The sequence below is a fragment of the Trachurus japonicus genome, chromosome 1, assembly GCF_045865225.1.
Source record: "Trachurus japonicus isolate A0001 chromosome 1, Traja_1.0".
Lineage (NCBI taxonomy): Eukaryota > Metazoa > Chordata > Actinopteri > Carangiformes > Carangidae > Trachurus > Trachurus japonicus.
Genome location: NC_140907.1, coordinates 27,881,536 through 27,902,600, shown reverse-complemented (window position 1 = coordinate 27,902,600; position 21,065 = coordinate 27,881,536). Strand labels below are relative to the sequence as shown.

General features: G+C 42.0%; 2 protein-coding genes across 4 annotated transcripts in view; both read left to right on the top strand.

Moving 5' to 3' along the window:
* The first annotated feature begins 561 nt into the window (after window positions 1-561).
* On the top strand, window positions 562-7,826 carry LOC146992093 (monocyte to macrophage differentiation factor 2). Of its 3 annotated transcripts, XM_085783654.1 has the most exons (7): window positions 562-958; window positions 4,571-4,652; window positions 4,917-5,077; window positions 5,345-5,419; window positions 5,515-5,616; window positions 6,446-6,515; window positions 6,594-7,826. In XM_085783654.1, exons 1-7 carry the CDS (start codon window positions 945-947, stop codon window positions 6,795-6,797), a joined length of 708 nt encoding a protein of 235 aa, XP_085639780.1. In that variant the 5' UTR covers window positions 562-944; the 3' UTR covers window positions 6,798-7,826. The 3 variants fall into 3 exon arrangements, with proteins under 3 accessions (XP_085639780.1, XP_085639796.1, XP_085639788.1); XM_085783670.1 differs by lacking the exon at window positions 5,345-5,419 and having other exon boundaries at window positions 819-958; window positions 6,594-7,032; XM_085783662.1 differs by lacking the exon at window positions 562-958 and having other exon boundaries at window positions 4,557-4,652; window positions 6,594-7,032.
* A 5,035-nt stretch (window positions 7,827-12,861) lies between these two features.
* Window positions 12,862-21,065, top strand: part of radil (Ras association and DIL domains) — a 32,308-nt gene continuing 24,104 nt past the window's right edge. Inside the window, exons 1-4 of the mRNA XM_085783629.1 lie at window positions 12,862-13,314; window positions 15,838-15,955; window positions 16,181-16,295; window positions 18,851-19,403. Coding sequence (XP_085639755.1) covers window positions 16,212-16,295; window positions 18,851-19,403 — 637 coding nt within the window. The 5' untranslated portion in view covers window positions 12,862-13,314; window positions 15,838-15,955; window positions 16,181-16,211. The remainder of the gene's footprint in view (window positions 13,315-15,837; window positions 15,956-16,180; window positions 16,296-18,850; window positions 19,404-21,065) is intronic.

Sequence of the window (21,065 nt, the reverse complement as noted above, 5' to 3'; positions counted from 1 at the left end):
TGTGTGTGTTTGCAACAAAATCCCGGTAACAGCTTCTGAATAAGAGAAATTCATTCATGTTTGAAGAAGGTCTTCAGGTAGAAACAGGCTTCTGACTTCTGATATCGATCTAGCCTCTGACACAATAATAAAACACAACCATCGTCATCGTCTGATACCACCATCATCACCACCATCAGCATCATCACCAGCAGCAACAGCAGTAACAGCATCACCATCATCAGCATCATCTCCTCCACCTAGAGGCTGAACCGGGAGCTGCACGCGCTGTGGGGGCCAGTCAGAGCATCTCTGCCTGCACGAGCCTCACCGGTCATCACATCAGTGATCAAATGATGATAAAAACAACAACAACAACAACAACAACAACCCTCCTTTACCGAGTCGTGATGAGGAGGTGAAGAGAGAAAGAGGGAGGGAGAGAGAGAGAGAGAGAGTGACCACCACATCACCTAACTGACCGTGCAGGAGAACCGGCCGTTTCCACAGAGACCGACCGACCCACCCCCCCCGGACCCCCCTCCTCCTCCTCCCGGACCTGGACCCTCTGGAGTCGGCCACCGGGATGCGTCCGTCTCCCGGTGTCTGCTGCGCTTGAGATGAGGATAACCCAACAGGGGAGACGGCGGCGATGACGACACGACGACGACGTTTTTCCCAATGAAACAGCAGCAGCATCAGCAGCAGCAGCAGCGGCGGCGGTGGTGGTCGAATCCTCACGCTACGTTACGCTACGTTCCGTTCCGTTCCGTTCCATTACGTTACGTTCCGTTCGGTCTGGCCGTTCCGTTCCGATCTGAGCTGAACTGAACTGATCAGATCGCGACGGTTCTTCGCTCCACAGTCCGAGAGGAGGATTCAGGCTTCAGCCGTCCGTCCGTCCGTCCGTCCACCGTCCTCCTGTCCGCCTGTCTGCCGTCAACTGTTGCTTATTCCCACTGTAAATGAATCTTGTAAGGTAGGTCACCATGTTTCTATCCGGTTTTTTTTTAATATATATATAGGAGCATGAGACGAAAATAGAAGCAGAAATGATAGCAGATAAATAGAAAATATGTCTCATCCTGCTGCCTGATAGTGATGATGTTAATGAGGAGGAGGAGGATGCTGACAGGCTTTGGGAATTATCTGTTCAAATAATTCAGATATAAAAATGTCAATGTTTAATAATTATAATCTTTTTGCACAGGGTTTATTCGCTTGACAAGCAATTTTTGAGAATAACACAAACCTGCCACTTCTCTCCTCCTCCTCCTCTTCCTCTTCCTCCTCCTCCTCATCATCTTGCTGTCTCTTCTTGCCTCCTCTTTTCCTCTGTGTACTGTCCTTTTGAGACACAGTAGGCCTCGCAAACACACATCCTCAGTCACCGTCCTCCTCCTCAGTCTCTCTGTAGCCTATACTACATGTGGACTTGCATGTTAAAGCCATTTCAGGTTGTCGTGCCGTGGTGGTGGTGGTGGCTCTGGGTGGGAAGAGGAGGTCAAACAGCAGACTAAAAGACCATAGCTTACTGATAAACTGACAACAGGACATGTGTCCATCACATTTTGTTATGTTTTTTCTCACCCACAGTTCAGAAACCTGTAGATATTCAATTTACAGCAATGTAAAAACAGAGAAAAAACAGCATTCTTACATTTTTAGAGGTGGCACCTGTCATATTTATTATGATTTTTGCTGTTAAAAATGCAAAGTTGCTTTATATTTTCTGTTAGTCACAAAAAAAGGAAGGACTGCATGTGTGAGCTCACTGTGTTGTTATGCTACAGTAGAGACTGAGGCTGTTGTGGACAAATTATCACAGTGCCCTTTTCATTTGACATGATATGAGTTGTCCTGCAGGACGGCTACTACTTTCTGACCCGTCCAGTAAAAAAAAAAAAGAAAAGAAAGAAACTACAGTAGCAAATCAAGAAGACGGGATGTGATTTTATTTACTGGTTGGTTTGCTGGAACATTTCCTTATAGTTTGTTTCTTTATTCATCCACAGCTTTACATGAGAACGGAGAGAAAATTAACAATGAATTGAGTAATAATCAATCAATCACTTAATTAAAAATATTCTACAGATGTTACATTTTAATTTAAAATATAGTGTTTTGAACTGTTGGTCAGACAAACCAATCTATAAAAGGCAAACTTGTTATTGTTGTTTTATGTCTTTAAATCAATTAGTGATCTTTCTTTATAAACTTCCATATGAATCTACAACTAACAGGTGTTTTCACAGTTAAAAAATAAATAAATTGCCCGCCACTTATTTTTCAACCCACGTTTATTTGGTTTTGTTGTGATATAACAAAGCCACAGAACCATTTTTGTGTGTTTAATGATGCGTTACAGTGCATTACTGGATGTACTTCCTGTACTCTTTGCACACACAGAGCAGGACTGTCGTGTGTGTGTGTGTGTGTGTGTGTGACCATGCAGTGCAGTCCAGTCGTATAGGCTTTAATATTAATTCATGCTGACCATTAACTGGACTGAGGTTGTGGTGGTCTTCATGGTTCAGTGAGACCACAGAGAGAGGCGGGGCGGAGGGAGAGACTTCCTTCTGTCCGTCCTGCTGTTGTTGTTGTGGTGGTTGTAGTAGTAGGAGTTATGGTGACGTCTCGGCAGCTCTGCTCCTCTCTGTCCACTCCTCTCTCTCTGCCTGGCCTCTGGCCCGCTAATTATCAGCCAGCTTGATAAAGTCATTAATGACCCGGCCAAGCCTGCTGGGCCCTGGCGCTGACACACACACCGAGGAGCGAGAGAGAGAGAGACAGAGAGACAGAGAGAGAGAGAGAGAGAGAAGTCAGCGAGACAGACGGTGTGTGAGCCGAGGCCAGCGTTGGATACAGGGCGAGGAGGGAGCCTGTTATTGGGGACAGGACGGTGTGTTTCTGGGCTGGGTCAGCCAGTATTAATAGCTCTGGATGAACGTCACTTTGAAAACAGCTGCTTAAGGAAAGGAAAGGAAAGGAGGAGAGAGAGGGAGAGAGAGAGGAAGGATGAGGCACGGGTCGTCAAGATCTCTGTCGCATTATTGTCAGCATGTGAGCTGGATTTTGTGTTTTTGTCTCTAGTTTTATCTCCAGCGTGGAGCCAGTGGAGTCGTCTGACGGCCGATATCACGCTGCTGCTGATACTGAAACTGCTGATTTTACAAATAGCTGCAGGCAGCGTGTGTGTGTGTGTGTGTGTGTGTGTAAATGTGAACATTTCGTTTTGAATGTGACAGCCTCTGAATGTTTTTTTGTGTTTTATTTCCCTTCCCTAATGGGATGCCACATACATGCACACACAGCCCCGTGGATGAACGTTGGCACGGACATGTTCAAGTTTAGAAATCTGTCAAATCTATCTGAGTCACGGCGGTCTAGATTTATGTAAATTAATATTTAATTTGAGTTGTGTTTCCTCTGAAGGGAGTCCCTTTTTCATTGTGAGCCCCTCCACTCTTAGAGCAGTGTGTGTGTGTGTGTGTGTGTGTGTGTGTGTGTGTGTGTGTGTGTATGTGAAAGAGATAGAGACATCACAAAATCTAGGTCTCTTATGAAATCTGGTTCTGCAAGATGCAGCATAAAAATAGGGAGGGGTTGTGGTTTTATGTGTGTGTGTGTGTATGCATGTGTGTGTGTCTGTGTTTTGTCTGTCTGCGTGGACGTCTTCGTCCGTTTGCCGACGTCCTGCATGTTAATTCGATCATCAGGAGGCAGCGAGGAGAGAGGAGAGAGATGGAAGAGATGAGGGAAGAAAGATGAAAGAAAACCAGGAGTTTTCTGGTGTGGTATCCCCCTCGCTCGTTTCCATGACAACAGTGACATCACTGGATGGAGAGCTACCTCCTGAGCTGATCTGTGTTTGTTTGGGGTTTTTTTGTGCAAAGTGTTTCTGTTGGAAAGAAGAAGAGATCTAAGTTAACACATGATCCGTGTGTCTGTGTGTGTGTGTGTGTGTGCAGACGCATCTGTAGACACGTGAATCGTTTATGGAAAAAAGATCATCAGGACAAAACCTCTGGTTCAGTCGGTCCGTGGTTACCCGCTGTTGCCAGGCAACAGGAACCATGGCAACAAGTTGAAGCATGATCTAGCGTTGCTAAGCAAAGGGACAGGGTGGGGTGAAATTTCATGAGCAGCACACAGAGATACGAACGGATACAAATGTAAAAGATGTTCAACTCGTTGGGACGTTAAGACGCTAAGAGGAAGAAAACTGATTGAATAGATGAAGAGAAATCAATAATAATGTGAAATATGTTTTATCTTCCACTGTTTTCAGAGCTGTGGGTGGATGTAATACCTATTTTTATTGTTGCCTTTTATTTCAGATCAGTAGATTGTTTTTATTATCAGTTGTTTTGTTTATTAATCTGTCATTTTGTCAAAAAAAATGATGAGAAAATGTTAGAAAATGCCTGTCACACTTTCCTAACGTCTTCAGATGTCGTGTTTTTATCTCACCAACTGTCCAAAACCCACAGTCATCATCAGTTTTTCTGTTTCTCTCTTTTTTTTTAAAATCATTAAGATGCTGTTGAATATATAAAGTTGCATTTGTGTTTTTTATGACATTTCCCAGGTTTATGAACAACCGCGTTCCTCCTAACAAGAGATACCAGCCCACAGAGTATGAGCATGCTGCCAACTGTGCCACGCATGCGGTGAATTCACATACACACACACACACGCACACGCACACACACACACACACACATACAGAGACCACAGAAAGTGATCATTATCCTGACAAAGATGAAATGGCACACTCTGTGAAAACAACATCATTACATAACAGTAAAATGAAACTATGCTGTATATTTTTTCTCAGACCACACACACACACAGCACATCATACACATGTTTTTTTGTTTTTTTTTAGTTGATGTGTTTGTCTCATGTTTGGTTTCTGTTATGATTGGATGTAGTTATGGATAATCCCCAGCCTGCTGGGCAGCTCGTTGTTGCACTTCCAGTCCGAGGACCAATGGGAGCGGGTGTCGGCCTGGGTGTACGGGGCGGGGCTCAGCTCGCTCTTCATCATCTCCACGCTGTTTCACACTGTGGCCTGGAAGAAGAGCCACCTACGGTACACACACACACAAATAGAGACACACACACACAGAGACACACATGTTATTTGTACTGCAGGTTATATATGTTATAGTTAAAACATACAGTAGCAGAGCACAGAAACTAAACCTCTCAGGTTGTGGATGCTGTTTGTCTTTGTCTCTGGAGCGAATGTGCATCCCTCTGCATCCCATAATAGTCTCAGACATGTAAAAGACACTGATGCTCCATGTATAAACAGTGTCACTCAGTGGTCCTGAGGCGGTTTGGTCTCTCTCTTCAGGTCTGTGGAGCACTGTTTCCACATGTGTGACAGGATGGTGATCTATTTCTTCATTGCTGCCTCCTACGCCCCTTGGTAAACAACCAGCCTGTTCAGTATGAGTGTGTTTACACAAATGCAGCTGAGTATGTGTGTGTATATGTTTGTATTCATGGTTTCCCTGTTACCAGGCTGAACCTGCGTGAACTGGGTCCCTGGGCGTGTCACATGCGCTGGCTGGTGTGGGTCATGGCCTCTTTCGGTACCACCTACGTCTTCTTCTTCCACGAGAGGTCAGCTCACATATTCATCTAATCAATATTGTTACATACTAATCTCAACTCAATGGTTCACTTACTAGCTTTTTATGGCCTTAAAGTTGCAAACCATGGTCTTCATCACCACTCTGTAGTGTTGTGGTACTCATGACCGGACTTGGTCACAAGACTTGACCACATTTTCTTTTTTTGTCATTCAAATTTTTATTTGTTTTAAAGGAATAGTTCAACATAATACTACAGTACTACATACTTAGTATTTTGCTGACAATTTCCGCATCGATAATGCATTATAAGTTATAATGTGTTATAAGTGGCTTATAACCGTGTATAACTATGATTATAAACATTCATAAATTATCACAAGGCTTTATAACAATAAGTATAACACAATAATAGAACATTATAACTCTATTATACTTGACCTTATAAAATGCTCTATGATGTGTTATGCTTATTGTTATAAAGTCTTATGATAATTTATGAGTGTTTATAATCATAGTTATACAGTGCTGTAACTACAGTAGGCCTATAACTCATTATAATGTATGGTTATAATGCGTTATAGAGATAGGCGTCAAATAAAGTGTTAACAAAATAAGAACTATGAACTATTCTCATTTTAAAATTTGTGAACTTAACTTTGAACTAGTTTATGTAGAAAGTGAACTTTCCCAACACTTCATGTAATCATGCAAGAGATCAGGACTAACTGGGCTGCTAACTAGATGTAGACCACATGAAACATGGTGGAAAGCTCAGAGAAAGCCAGTAAGTGACCTTTGAGCTGAGATTGTTTGGTCACACACTGCTACAGTGGTGTTTAAATATTCTTCCGTGTCAGGTATAAGGTCATGGAGCTGATCTGCTACACGGTGATGGGAGTTTTTCCGGCCCTGGTCATCCTCTCAATGGTGAGTGTTGTTTTGACTTGTCTTTATTTTAATGTCTGTGAGTTTATTAAGTCTAATAAACTCTCTGCCTCTTCGCAGCCGGAGCAGGCGGGGCTGTGTGAGCTCCTGGTGGGCGGGGCCTGCTACTGTCTGGGGATGGTCTTCTTCAAAAGCGACGGCATCGTCCCATTCGCTCACGCCATTTGGCACCTCTTTGTAGCCATGGGAGCAGCCATACACTACTACGCCATCTGGAAGTACCTCTATGCCCAGCCGCCCAATCAGGTCCAGACCTCCAGATGACATCAGCGCTGACCTCACAGGGAGTAGCTCCTGTGGTTTTTTTCGAGCGACTTCAATGAGATGATGTGAGCTGTGTTCAAATTCAGGGGCTGCCTCATTTGGAGGCTAGTTGGGTGACCATGTACCTCTTCCCCAAATGATACAGTCCGACCTCACAGATACCAAAACTCAATGCTGCATTCAAGTGCTCCTCGTCAACTCAGCAAGTCAAACATGTTGATGTTTTATCACCCAGAAATCAAACCAGCGGTAATACTGGAGCTTGATATCTTAATCTAACTTTAACATGTGCACATCGCTTCCGTTTATCTGCAACAACGTCTGTTTGCCATCATTTCCAGCCTTGTTGGAAGTGTACGCCTGGCAGCCATTATTTGATTACAGACGGCTAAGAAGCTTTCTGTAATGATGGTAAATTAACAAAACAGCAATGTGAAATTCTGTTTTATTAACATACACTTACTTACAGTAACATCACTAATAGTTTATTTATGGGTAAAGCCGGATTTGCATTTGTACTAAAAAAAAAATTAAAAAAAAGCCCTCAGCTGCCTTATCTTTGAACAATTCAAGCATCTTTTTTTTTGTTAGGATTTAATTTTTAAGATTACATACAGCCGCAACAGGCTCCACCCATCAGAGGGTTAAGGGGCAGCCTGTGAGTCAAAGCCCAGGGGGGAAACGTTGCAGCGACTGCTCACTGCTATTGCTTGGAAATATTATAATAGTAACTGAGCAGAGCGTATCAGCTTTTATCAATACCAGGCAGCTGGAGAGATTTTTAGTGAGTAAATCACCACCCAGTTGAAATTACACCCCATTTATTATTTACACACTGCACCGGCTTGGTGACTCATGACCACCTGAAGTGAAATACCTCATACATACGATGTGGTTATGTGACATTTCCTCGTCTTAACGGGTTGACGAGGGCATCTGAACGCACCATTAAGCAATTGACCGGCATGCAATAGATTGTAGGACACTTGAGAGTGACAAAGCAAACACCGGTTGTGTATTTCAAGCTGTAAAGAAAAAAAAAGAGAAAAAAACACCGAAGGCTGCATTTGGAGGAGGAGACCTCGCACTGAAACTGCCCTGTCGCCCCGTTGTGATGAATCTGGACTTCCAAGGGAAGCAGCCTGTGAAATGGGACACAGCTTTTTTTAGTCAGTTCATTTCAGTTTTATGTTACTGTATTTATTAATTCATATATTTATTTGCAGAAACTTGGTGTCACACCAACAATCAGGGGTTAAATAGCTATTTTTGGAGATCTCTTTCTCTCTCTTTGTGGTGCACGTCCAGATTCAGTGTTTAGAAGCTGAATTGAGGGGCATTGTCTTATTGTCAAGAGGAAGACAATGTTTACAATTAGCTCACTTGACTATCATAATTAGTTGTTAGGGTATTATTTAAAGCATCATCATCATCATCATCATCATCATCATCGTCATCATTAACAGACAATGTCATGTGGTTTGATCATATTTAAGAGGTTGCGACATCAGTAATTTACTATTGCAATTCAGAGCTCTAGATAGTGTTATCACTGTTATTGTTATTAGTTGTGCTATTTACACTGTAGTACACGATAATATAGTTTCAACAGCGGTTGGTTGCTTCAGTCGGTGATTTACTGTGATTTCCAAATCAAGCATGACTATAGAGTGATCTTTTATTCATTATTTATTTATTTATTAATTATGTTGAACGTACAGACATTCATGGTTTCAGTCTCGAAGACTTTACCCGTGTGCTTCCACCTTTACCAAGCTCTGCTCAGTAGATTATGGAGAATATTTACTGAATTCTAATAGTTTACTGTTGTTGATTATAGGTTTAGTAAGTGAAGATGTCATCAGTACGGTTTATACAGTATATAGTATATTTATCAATGACATAACGATATATGTTTGACTTCATCATCAATATATTTTCCTGTGATGTGCTCATAGTGTTAGCTGATTATCTCCATCATCTCCATCCTTAACGAGTGGGACCCATTTGATAGTTTGTCAAAGCTACATGGTTGAACCTCAGAGGAGGGAAGAAAAAACAAAACAAAACAAAAAAAAAAACACTGTCTGACTCAGCACTGCCAGAAGACTGACCTACTGCCGCAACTGATAGCACACTACTACCATATATATATATATACGTCTCACACTTGAAAGGAAACTGAAGCTATAGTATTGTTGAACAATCTGGCCCAATATTAAGGCATCTCAGGTGTGTGTGTGCGTGCGCGTGTGTGTGTGTGTGCGTGAGTTCGTATGTATCCTCTAATACTATATGACTCCCATGAATCCAAAGCCTCCAATCGGCTGAGTCTATGTTTACACGTGAACGCATGTACCTTGAACACGTTAAAAAAAGAAACGACAACAAAAAAACATTTGAATATGTATGTATTCTTTAAGTGTTAAACTGTATGTGGTGGCAGGCACACGGTATATTATGGGACGAGCTTGTGTTGTGTGATAAATGTGGCTACAGGACCAAAAAGGTCAAACCGTCTTCGTATTTAAAAGGTGTACAAACCAATTTGTTAAAAACAACCTCTGCTCCTGTTCAACATCTTCTCACTGCTGTCTGTCTCTCAGGATTTGGATCATTTGGGCTTTAAACTCCCCGTGAAGCCACATTCAGCCACCTACTGTACTAAAGCTGCCGTTCAGCTGCTGTCTGCTGCAACGAAAACCATCAAATAGCTGTGAAGCTGATTTCTTTAATGCTAATGGAAGCGGCATCGCTCCACATGGAGGCTTCACTCGCTCACTCAACAACAACCCCAAGTAGGGCAGCAGCCAACCCCAAAAAAAGTTTTCTGCAAGCTTTACATATGGGTAATGATATTTATAGAATAACCAAACAGGACCTTTAAAGGGATAGTTCCACATTTTGGCAAATTGGCCCATTTCCATAATCCCTATAGTCTTAGCAGTAGGTTTGTTACCTTTAATTGTCGGTGCAAGCTATTTTTAGAACGGCGGAGCAGAGCCACAAGCTGCTCAGAGCTACGCTACGAAGGCTAATGGGATTTCTTGGTTTCCCTCATCAAACTCATCAAATACACAATCCAACAACTCCAAAACGCTCTGGTGGACAAGTTGTGACCTGCACATTCACCACGCTATGAGATAGTAACGTAATGTTACGAGACGCAGTTGTTTTAGAGGTAAATTCATGCAAAACTGCTTGCACCGACAATTAAAGGTAACAAACCTACTCCTTAAACTATAGGAATTATGGCAATGGGCCAATTTGCCAAAAATGTTGAACTATCCCTTAAAGGCAGTCTCAAAGAAGTGACAGAAACCCACTGCACATATTGTGGCAGAAAATGTGTTTAAAGGTTATAACAATAACTAGAAAGCATATCATAATCAAGGCTGCAAAGAACATGACAGAATGTTTCAATTAGACTAGCATCAAAACAATGACTAAAGTAATGTATAAGATCCCCCCCCCCCCTTTTTTCAACTGGCCTACGTGCAGATCTTCATGATAAAATGAGTAAGTGAAAAAAACTGCCTTATCTCACAATGTTGAGAAGTCATTTTAAAAATGTCCTAGATTCAGATCAAAACAAAAAACTAATAATTTCCAATGTTGCGCTCTTTACAGATCATGTAGACAGACAAACAGAACCTATTTTAACCTATTAGGCAAAGGTAAGAAAAACACTGATGTAGATCAAATCTACAGCAGCTGCCGCCAAAGCTGGTCAAACTACTTTTATTTCAAATTTAGCATTCATTCGTCAAAAATAAGCATATACAGCTTTTACACGCCAACACATGAATGCACCAAAAAACAAAAAAACAAATAATCTAATCTCAAAACGCCAAAATTCAACCAAAATCCATTTATTATTTTTAAGGCATCTGACCAAAAAAACAAAACAAACACACACATACACACTGCAGATGACAAATACCCTGAAGGCAACACAAAGCCTTGGTTGCAGTTTAGTTTTTCTCTCCTCAGCAGGGAGTGGTAATTTACCATCAGAACAAATCCACTGTCACAGCTGGCTGGGAATTACATTTGTCACACTGTGGATCTCCGAGTTTGGAAAGAAAACCCTTCAGATGTATTCTGCGGTATCTTTCAGTATTTTGTTCTCTCAGCGTTTACTTGGAGCCTCCGGGACAAACACAACGGTTGAGTTTACTGTCTCCTGGAGGTTTTTTTTATTTTATTTTTTATCGTCCATAGCTCCACAGACGAGGTTTGGCCACTTTTGAAAGGAAGTATATTTGAGGATTTGACGTGTGTCTGTCTCGTCGTCTTGGTTATAACCTGTGTCTTGTTCAGACATGCAGTGCCCACCTGACTTTGTATAGAGCTCTGTGGTTTTATATGAAAATCTCCATGACGCCTTCATGGACCCTCTGTACATTGTTTATAGACGCTCTGTGATTGTGGCTCTGTTCTCAGTGCTGCTGGTGTTTTTCTTTTTTTTTCTGGTCCGACATGATTGATTATATTATCCCATACTCTTTCTGTCTCTTTTTCTCCAGTTTTCATATTGGTTATTGTGTCAGTGGTGCTTTTGTGCTGTGACAAGCCTATATGACGCCAACAATGCTTTTATCTTTTATATTTCTCTTGTAATAAAAAAGCTTTTTCATGCAGTATATTCTAGGACTCAATATTTCTTTCCACTGTTTGAAATACCTCATACCTGATGTGCATGCATCACAGGATTTTGATGTTTGGATTCAACCTCAAAGTCTCAAGGGGGAAATTAAAATAAATCTCAGAGGAGCTATATTTGACAAGATTAAAAAAAATTATGTTAATTTAAAAAGCCAGAGCCTCTTAAAAAGTTGCAAATGACTCCATGCATGCAGTAAAATAGAGAAAGGGACAATTACTGGTTTATTCTTTTGCACTTTGCGAACTTTAGCAACATATCTTTGAAACAAATGCACAACAACAAAAACAAACAAAAAAAACATTTCAAATAATACGAAGAGACAATAATGTACAAAGACAAAAACAAAATCTAATCTTTAGTTTTATACATCAAACTCACCGGGACCCCAGATATTGTATGTTGACCATTAAATGTGTGAGTGCAGGGTTAGGAGGGGTAAGCGTGTTATTTTAACCATGAAAAAATACATTTTGACATGTCTGTTCCTTTACTGATGTTTAAGCAGACTGAGTCATGAATAGCCTACATGGCACAGCAAGAAGCAAATGTTAAAGGTTGAAAAAAGAAAAAGAAAAAAGTGTAAGTAATGGGTTTCAATCTTACATCTTTTCTGCAGCAGTGGAAGTAAATTAAAGCTTGATGGATGAGGTAAATGATAATAAAACGCTGAAGTGTTGGATCAGGCTGTTACTGCACCATCTGAGGCTTGATATGGACGATACTGCCCTGCACTAAGTCACGTATTGTTACTTTATACCTGACATAATTAATAATAAAGGAAGAGGGACGACAGATCATTGTATGTCCCTTTAGGGACACTGCAAAGAAAGTTCAGGTGTCAGTGTGTTGGCAATCTGTGTATTTAGCTATGATTTGTTTTGATTTCCATTTTTTCTTGTTCTTCTATTGTTTGATTTCAGAGTGCACTGAGACATTTCAGAAGACACAAGCTGAAGAGTTGGGGGTGTAAAACTTTTAACTGATGTTTATTTCGAGAGAGGTTTTGATAAAAAATGAACCAGTAGATTGCACAGCCTGTTTTGTAATAGGGTACAGATCAGATGAAATAAGCAATATATGCTTCAGCCTACACCTCTATTTAATTATTTGTGTGTTTACTTTGTTGTTGATTTCTGTTTTGTCATCTTTTCTTGGATATTGTCTAGATACTACTGCACTTTTATTGAGTTGTTATTGCACAATGAGATGCTGTGTCAAACTAAACTAAACTAAACTAAACTAAACTAAACTAAACCAAACTAAACCAGTTCCAGTGTGGTGCTCTGCTCGTACCGCCGCTGTCCACCAGGCGGGGTCCTCTCCTCTCACTCGGGTGCCAGCAGCCGGAGAGCAGGTGCCTCCCGCCGAGGTGAAGCAGCAGCAGCAGCCTCGCGGAGCCTCTGTTCGGCTCGGCTCGGCTCGGCTCGGCTCGGCTGTTTCCGTCGCGGCTCGGCAGTGAACCGCTGTGAATGTGGGAATGCGGTTGCCGCCGGAGGCAGTGGGCATTGCTGGACACTCGGCGGAGATGTGCGTACAGAGGCAGGAGCTGCTGGAGTGACTCCGCGGGTGGCTGTCGTCCAACTTAACGGGACTGTTTCCGTACTGGGGGATGTGGGTGGGTGGGAGCGGACCCGGACAGCCGTGTGTCGCTCGGAGCAGGGCGGCTGCGTGGTTTATTTTTTTTAATATATATATTATTTCTTATTTCTTATTTTTCATTACCCCCGTTTTCCTCTCTCGTTGCACCGGGGGTTTTCTGCCTTGTACGGGGGGAAGACGGAATAAGAGACAAGCCAGGAGGAAGGATTCCCCAGCAGCAGCACTATGGAGCCACGCATTGCAGGCAGCGTGAGTATTAACGCAACAGACACCCAGGGTTAGAGCCTCAGGGGACTGGGCTTGTCACTGCTGGAATCACACCTCAACTTTTCCCTCCTGGATCTATTTTATTTACGGGCAGAGACGCACAACAACATCTTTTACGCAGCTGTCATAATTTTAAAAAAAGAAGAAAAACGCCCATTTGTGTTTTTATTTAATAGCTATAATCACAGCTGAGTGTTGTTGAGATAATTGATAATTCATCAGTAATAATTAGACACACCTGCGGGACCGACAGAGGCCGCCGGGCTGCTGGTGGCTTTGAGCGCCGCGCCTGGCGACTCATCAGCGGATTAATTTCTGAGGATTTCTTCCTACCTTTTGTTGCTACGGCGGTTGCCACTGACGACCGCTGAGCCCAAAGTCGTAAACAGACGGACGGACACTAGAATAAAGGGCAGACCCGTAGTAACCGTGAGCTTTTATCTGATAGCTATTTATCACCCAGCCTTGTTTATATCTAGGCTAGGTATCCACTTTTTTTTTTTTTCCTTACGCAGTGTTTAATTCTGACCTTCTCGCAGCCCAGACAAGGACAAAAGGTGCAGGAGAAGTTGGGAGTGTGTGTGTGACAATGGTTACCAGATGTAACACAACCTCATTGGGTCAAATACAAACCGAGCAATGCAAAATTTAGGCCCCTCTCTCCCAGCTTCTTTCTCTCTCTGTGTGTAGTATGTGTGTCTCTGTGTGTGTGTAGGTGCGGGAAGGCTTTGTTGGTCCCTGGATTGAGTTAACTGCGGCCAAGTAGCCAGATTACTGTGGATTAGCAGGCATTTAAAATAGTCACGTTATCCCACCAGTGCTTGCACAGTCAGCTCGAACAACACCTTTTAGGCTGATTGCCAAATATTTGCTGCAAAAAAAAAAGACAATTGCATCCTGTGTGAAGTGAAAAACAACACACACTATGTTGTTGTTTACGTCTAATGGCAAGTGTCCTTAAGTCTAATGGTTAAGACAGTGTTTTGTTGATGTAAACCTGAGTTAAAGGTCTCCATCGGTCACAAGAGTTCATCCAAAGCCAAGAGTGAAGTGTGACTCACCATCTGTAGGGAAACAGAAGAAGTATGGAGGTATAAAGATGCCTGGCCTGGATGCAGACAGACACAGAGTTTTATCCCTTTTCATTTATGCATCTTTGACCAAGTTATGGATTATAACTTTAAAAAGAGAGTTGGCAGAAAAATGCATGTTGAATGTAAAAAAAAAAATTGGCAATATTTGTTCATAGCAATGTGAAAATATAGATTATTAGAGCTGAGCAAAGATTAAACAGTAAGTAAGCAGGAAAAATTGGCAGGGACTTTGATAATTATTTCATCGTGCATGAGCTATATCAAACAAAAATGTCAAACATTTGCAGAGTTCAGCATCTGAAAGGTGAATTTACTGCTTTTCAGTATAAATGTAATGATCTGGAGGCTTTAAACTGTGCAGATATATGCAGAAGTCACTGCAGGCTCTGCCAACTCCACAGTTTTCTGACATTTATAGGCAAAACGTTAAATTGATTTATTAAAAAAACGACTTGATTTTCTTATCAATAATGAATAGTTAGCTGGAATATGTACAAGACAAGCCGAGGAACCATTTTAAAACAAAAAAAAAAGTTTGAATTGTGCATTTATAAAGTGCAGAGTTTTTTGTCATGTTCCCAAGTGTAATTACTTTATCACTAGATTTGAAAGTGAGCATAGGAACGATTATTGTCCTATGTTCCTGTTGTTATAATAACAAACTTTGTGATTCAAAAAACTAGTGTTGAGTACAAAACAAGCAGAAACACTGTGATTAGTTTCAAACTCAAAGTGTGATGTGGAAACTCAGGATTGGAATATGAATATGCAACAATCAGTGGCCTGCTAGAAAACTAATCTGCATCTATTTTGTCAATCAATTAATCATTAAGTCATTTTCTGGCACAAATATTGTCTACTTTGCGTACGTGAAGATTCACAGCTTTTCTCTGTGTTACATAATTGTGAACTGACAAAACAAGACATTTAAATCAGCACAATGGTCTACTCAGCATTTCAAACACCAAAGAGTCGATTTATCAAGGAAATAAATGTCTAATTATTTGATATATAATATTTCTTAATGGAATACAGAGAAAACTGGATGATTAAAACAGTTTGATTTATCGAACAATAATATCTCCAGATCTGAGCTCTCTCTCTCTCTCTCTCTCTCTCTCTCTCTCTCTCCGTCTGGACCCAGAAGTCTGTAGTTCGTTCCAACAGACCAACGTTAGGAAAATGTGTTTGGCAGGCGATGAGATGTTGATTTGCAGTTTGGACTCTGGTGTGAAAACAGCTCAGCTCGGTCAAGAAAAAAAGATTAAAAAGTCTCAGCAGTTTAATCTGAATCCCAGAGGATGCTGCTGTGGTAGAAGAAAAGTTAGTGTAGGTCAGTGATGCTGAAGTTCACAGGAGCCGTCGGCTGCTCTGTGAACGCTCAGTGACGTCGTCTCTTCTGCTTCTCCAGGGTGAAAGGTGACAGTGAAATGAAACACAAAGCATCTGACGCTCAAGTCTAAAGCTTTACCTGCTGCTGCTGCTGCTGCTGCACATAGAGGAGACGAGACGCAACTGCATCTACATAGGTATGTGCCAAATACACAGAGCTGTTGTCATTTATCATGGTCTGTTTGTGGTGGGAGCATTTTACATAATAGATTTAGAGTAGATTTTCTTTACTTCACAGATCTACCAATGTTTCAAAAGTAAGTGTAAGTTGTGTGTATTTATGTGTGTGTGTGTAAGTTTGAATCCTGCACAGTGGACACAAATGATAAAGTATTTACAGTGTGCGTCCTTGTTTTCGCCAGTTGTGGAGTTTGTGAAACCAACAGCGGCATCATGTTCTACGGCTCCTCCTCTGGGGCCAGCATGTCCCTGCCGTCCAAGAACCGCCTGAAGCGCCAGAGCAGGACCTTCACTCAGGTATACAGCCAGTGTGGTCCGAAAGTGACTGCACACACACACACACACACACACACACACACATACTGCCGCTTCGATCAGAGCTCTGTAAATCTCTAGAGGCCGTTCCAGTTGAATAAAGGTCAAAATAAACAGTGAAAACAAACACGTTAGCAAATAGTGCCTCGGTTGTGCACTATATCTAAATGTGCTGTTGGACATTATTATCAATGGTCAGTTCATCCAAATTCCAGAAAAAAATAAAACAAACACATATTTTAATTTGTCTCTAGTGATATTCATCCATGTTGATGGTTTGATTTTTATTGTCTATGGTAAATAAAACGCATTATTCACGTAAAGCATGATACGTGACGATTGAAGTCTGGCCAGTGCTGTGGCTTCATGGATCACAGTGTTGATAATCGATCACTTTGGTCCAGATTCATCTGCTGATTGATTGAGTCCCAATGATCCAGATTTTTTTTTTTCAAGTACCAATATGAAGTTAAAGCAGAAGTAAGCGATCCGGTCGTTTTGGCTAATGCTGCGTTCCAGGCAGGCTTTTGAAACCGTAAATTACAGCTTCAAGTCACAACTTACGACTTTGTAGCGTTCCAGGCAACCCACTCGTGTTTTTCCGACCTGTTTTACCTGTGAAAGTCACTATAACGGCCACTCGTAACCTCTGACCCGTGAACTCGTACCAGATCGAACTGGTACGAGTTCACAGGTCGGAAAAACACGAGTTACGGGTTGCCCTGAACGCACCATAACGTCTTGTCAGCCGATGGAGTTGGCAGTCCCCGCCCTCGTCATGGATCTATTGGTCCTCGTCCCTACGTCACCACATTCAGGCGCATCCCTTGGCTGCACACACAGCCCTGCATGCCGTTCTCTCTCCTCATTGGATAAAACTTGTAGGATACGAGAAAAGTTTTCTCCTCGGCTCAGAGCAGAGCAGAGTGACTGAAAGACCCGTGTTTCAGACCAAACACTCTATGTAAGTGATTGCTGTCGGAAGATATAACTATGTAAGACTTATATTAACACAAAGATATTGCTTACTTCTGCTTTAAAGCCCCTGTAAAGACTTTTCATTTAGTGTTGATTTTGGCGGATTTTGGACGAAAGCGGCAGAATGAAGACTGCATTTCCCACTGTTATAAAGACTTTTTTCTGGCCGGTGCGTGTAGATTTGTTTTGGAAACGTCAGAAAGAAGACGGGACTTGCTTTTTTTTTTTTTTTAGCAGCGTAATGTATCTATTCGTATCGTTTCGTCAGTGGTCCGACCCGACCATGCCTTCCAGAGGTATGGAATTAGACTAATTAGAAATAGCCTACCTTCACACTGATGGGCTCATTTGCTGTTGTAGGTAACAGAGGCACATCAGCAGAAACCAGAGACTTTTGCGTATCCAGTTAAAAGCTCCGTACAGGGGCTTTAACACACAACATGTGAATGGATTCATCATGTGACATTTGGTACGCACATAAAACTTTGTAATACTCTTCTGACTTCCCATCTCACGTCATCATCAGGTCAATCACTTATGTGGATTATGATCAAATACGGTGACTGAATATAATGATTTGGTAACACTTTACTTGAATACGTATAACAACTGTCATAAACATCAATGAATACTTATGACAGCTGTCGTTAAGTGTCATTCAGTAAGTTATCTCACTTTTAATGCAAAGTTGACATTGTTCGAGATGTTCTTTGTTATGACACACACACTTGACATAATCTTTAAAGTTTGGCAATTAGGTCTGCTATGACAGGTTATGTCGTCTTTATGTCAAGTTGTCATAACAAGGACATCTCAAACAATGTCAACTTTGCATCAAAAGTGAGATAACTTACCGAATGACACTTAACGACAGCTGTCATAAGTATTCATTGATGTTTATGACAGGTGTTATCTCAGTCTGTGTTACCAGTGATTTTTCCAATCAGCCTCACATGTATTTTGTGTTAAATGATAAATGGCAAACATGATAAAGCTTATACCTAATAAACATCAGTATGTTGATGTCACGTGCCTCACAGAGCTGCTCACAAACCTATAGATTCTTGTTTCAGGACAACTGGGGAAGGTTTATTCATCTTTATTGGGGTGTTGGCAGAGAACTGACAGAGATGGATAGATGTCTCCAAACCTTGGCAACTAAAACCAAAACAATCTGGACACGACTAGAGGAAGATATTTATTATAAGAGTTAACTCTAGTACAAAGTATAAGAAACATTCACAGTACATATCATTTTCATTTCATTTCACCTTTATTTATTCAGGGAAGGTCAATTGAGAGCGAGCTCTCTTTTTCAATGACGCCCTGATTAAAAAAACACACAATTATACATTATACAAATACACTCAAAATCATAATCAACAATTACATACAGGCTGTAGAACAGTTGATAGTAAGTTTTTGAAGCTATCTAAAGAAATGAGATGATCCAGTTTCAGACAGCTTTGTAGGTTATTCCACTTTTGGGGGGCATAAAACTGAAAGGCAGTCTTCCCCAATTCATATCTCTGACCGTCGTCTCTGTGTGTGTTCTCCAGGTCTTGTACCGTACTCTGAGCTACAGAGACCGCGTTCCGGCAGAAACTGGAACAAACACCCGCGGGGACCGGCGCTCGACGACTGAACCCCCCGAGCGGCCGGCGGACGACCCGGCTGAACTCTCCACGCAGAGCTCGGCCCCCGGGGTGCTGAAGATATTCGGGGACGAGATCTGTGCCGGTGCCAACTACAAGAGCGTCTTGGCCACGCCGCGCTCCAGCGCACAGGAGCTGGTCAAGGAGGCACTGGACCGCTACTCGCTCAACAAGGACGCCGCCCACTCTTATGTCCTGTGCGATGTCATCGGACGTCTGGAGGGAGGAGGAGGTGGAGGGGTGGTGGGGATCGGAGGAGGAGGAGGAGGAGGGGGAGGAGGGGGAGGGGGAGGGGGGTGGCGGACTGAGTGCCTGCGTGCGCTGGGGGACAATGAGAAGCCGCTGTTGCTCCAGGAGCTGTGGAAGCCCCGAGAAGGACACGCTCGCAGATTTGAGCTGCGCCGGAGAGCAGAGGTGGAGGAGTTCAACGCCAAGGAGAAGGATACCATCACTGCTGGTGAGCATACACACAGACACACAGACACACACACACACACACACACACACACACACACACACACACACACACACAGACACACTTTGTCTCTTACAGACAGACAGGTACACACATACACACACACACGCAGCAGCTGGTCTAATTCCCTTCCTTTCTTCACATGTCAAACTCAGCAGAAAAGCACAGCTCGTTAGCTCCTCTGCAGTGACTTTGTGTTTATGTGTGTGTGTGTGTGTGTGTGTGTGTGTGTGTGTGTGTGAGAGAGAGAGATAGAGAGAGAGAGAAAGCGTGTGTGTGTAGAGATGTTATCCTGCGGAGAAAATATTATTTCTGTGTGATTATCCGTGTTTGTTTTTACATGGAGCTGCTGTTCGGTAAACACTGTGTATAATCTGGGTATCTTTTAGAGAGAGACGCACTCTCACATGTGCAGCCAGTCGCATACACACACATTACACACACACACACACACACATTCACACACACACACACACACACAGACAGACAGTGCAGCAGAAATGCACAGACAGCTGGTCAATTGATTGAGTGAAAGCTGAATCCTTTGCAACCAGAGGTGTGGATGTGAGGCGTAGACGCTGGTGTTTATACGAACGACACATTTCTACAACAGTGAAGGTGATTTCACTTTCATGCTTAACTACCTGCACAACTGCTGCCTCACGCCTGAACTCTCCAGTGATAGTTTTTTTTTTTTTCCCCCTCTGTGACTGACTCTGTTTCATAGATTTCAGTCTATAATATGTAAAACAAAATGGAAAAACTCAGGAAAACACATCTGCATTGCAGTAATGTGAAACTGTGTGAATGTGTGTTTCCTCAGGAACCATGCTGTGACCTTTTATGTGAAATTGGTTCATTGATTGATGAAAAAGTTTGCCACATGTACACACTCCTCCCCCCAGTGCTGCATTCTGTTGAAGGAATTCACAAACACCCAGTCAGAGAGTGTGTTCAGAGAGATGGGGCGAGTATTTTCAGCCTCCTCACTCTAAGACTTTGCACTTTGCAGCAACACTAACATTTCTCACATGAGAGATGCCGGGGTTACTGGTTGCTATGTCAACTTCTGTGGTAACCAGAGGGTCAGTGAGCAATCTCTCTCTCTGACCGTTTTATTTTTTTATTGTGGGGGGTATAATTTTCAGATGGCAGAGAAAACAATTTACCAAGTAGTCGGTAAAAGCATGAAAGCCTGAATGGATAAGGCTGCTGGTGGTGCTGTGTATTTATGTAACAGTCAACAACAAATCCCATGAACAGACCAAAATACATCCACCTGTTTTTATCTGTGCCGTAAACAGAAAACAGAGTGGAAAAGTTACAAGTGTGGCAAAAAGAAGAAAAAAAAGTATTGATGAGAAGTTTACACTTGGCTGAGGTGGAAAAGTCAATAAAAAAAAAGTCAAATAGATTATCGTGTCAATAAAAACAGAATATAACATAATATAATAATAATGATGTAAAGGACATAAAGGATACGACCTGATGGAAAACTGCAGCAGGTGGAAACACCTGCATAAACTGATCAGATGAAGTGCAATAATTGCAAAGTCCATATTTGCCATGGAAATGAACTTAAAGGTCCAGTGTGTAAAATAAAAACCCCTCCCGTCAGCAAAGTGACGATGGCCTCCGAGGACA

Bases quoted from the DNA above. Each gene is read 5' to 3' on its own strand.
- LOC146992093 (XM_085783654.1), top strand. The intron at 4,653-4,916 runs GTGAATTCACAT...GATTGGATGTAG, and splicing joins CCAACTGTGCCACGCATGCG to TTATGGATAATCCCCAGCCT. The intron at 6,516-6,593 runs GTGAGTGTTGTT...GCCTCTTCGCAG, and splicing joins CCCTGGTCATCCTCTCAATG to CCGGAGCAGGCGGGGCTGTG.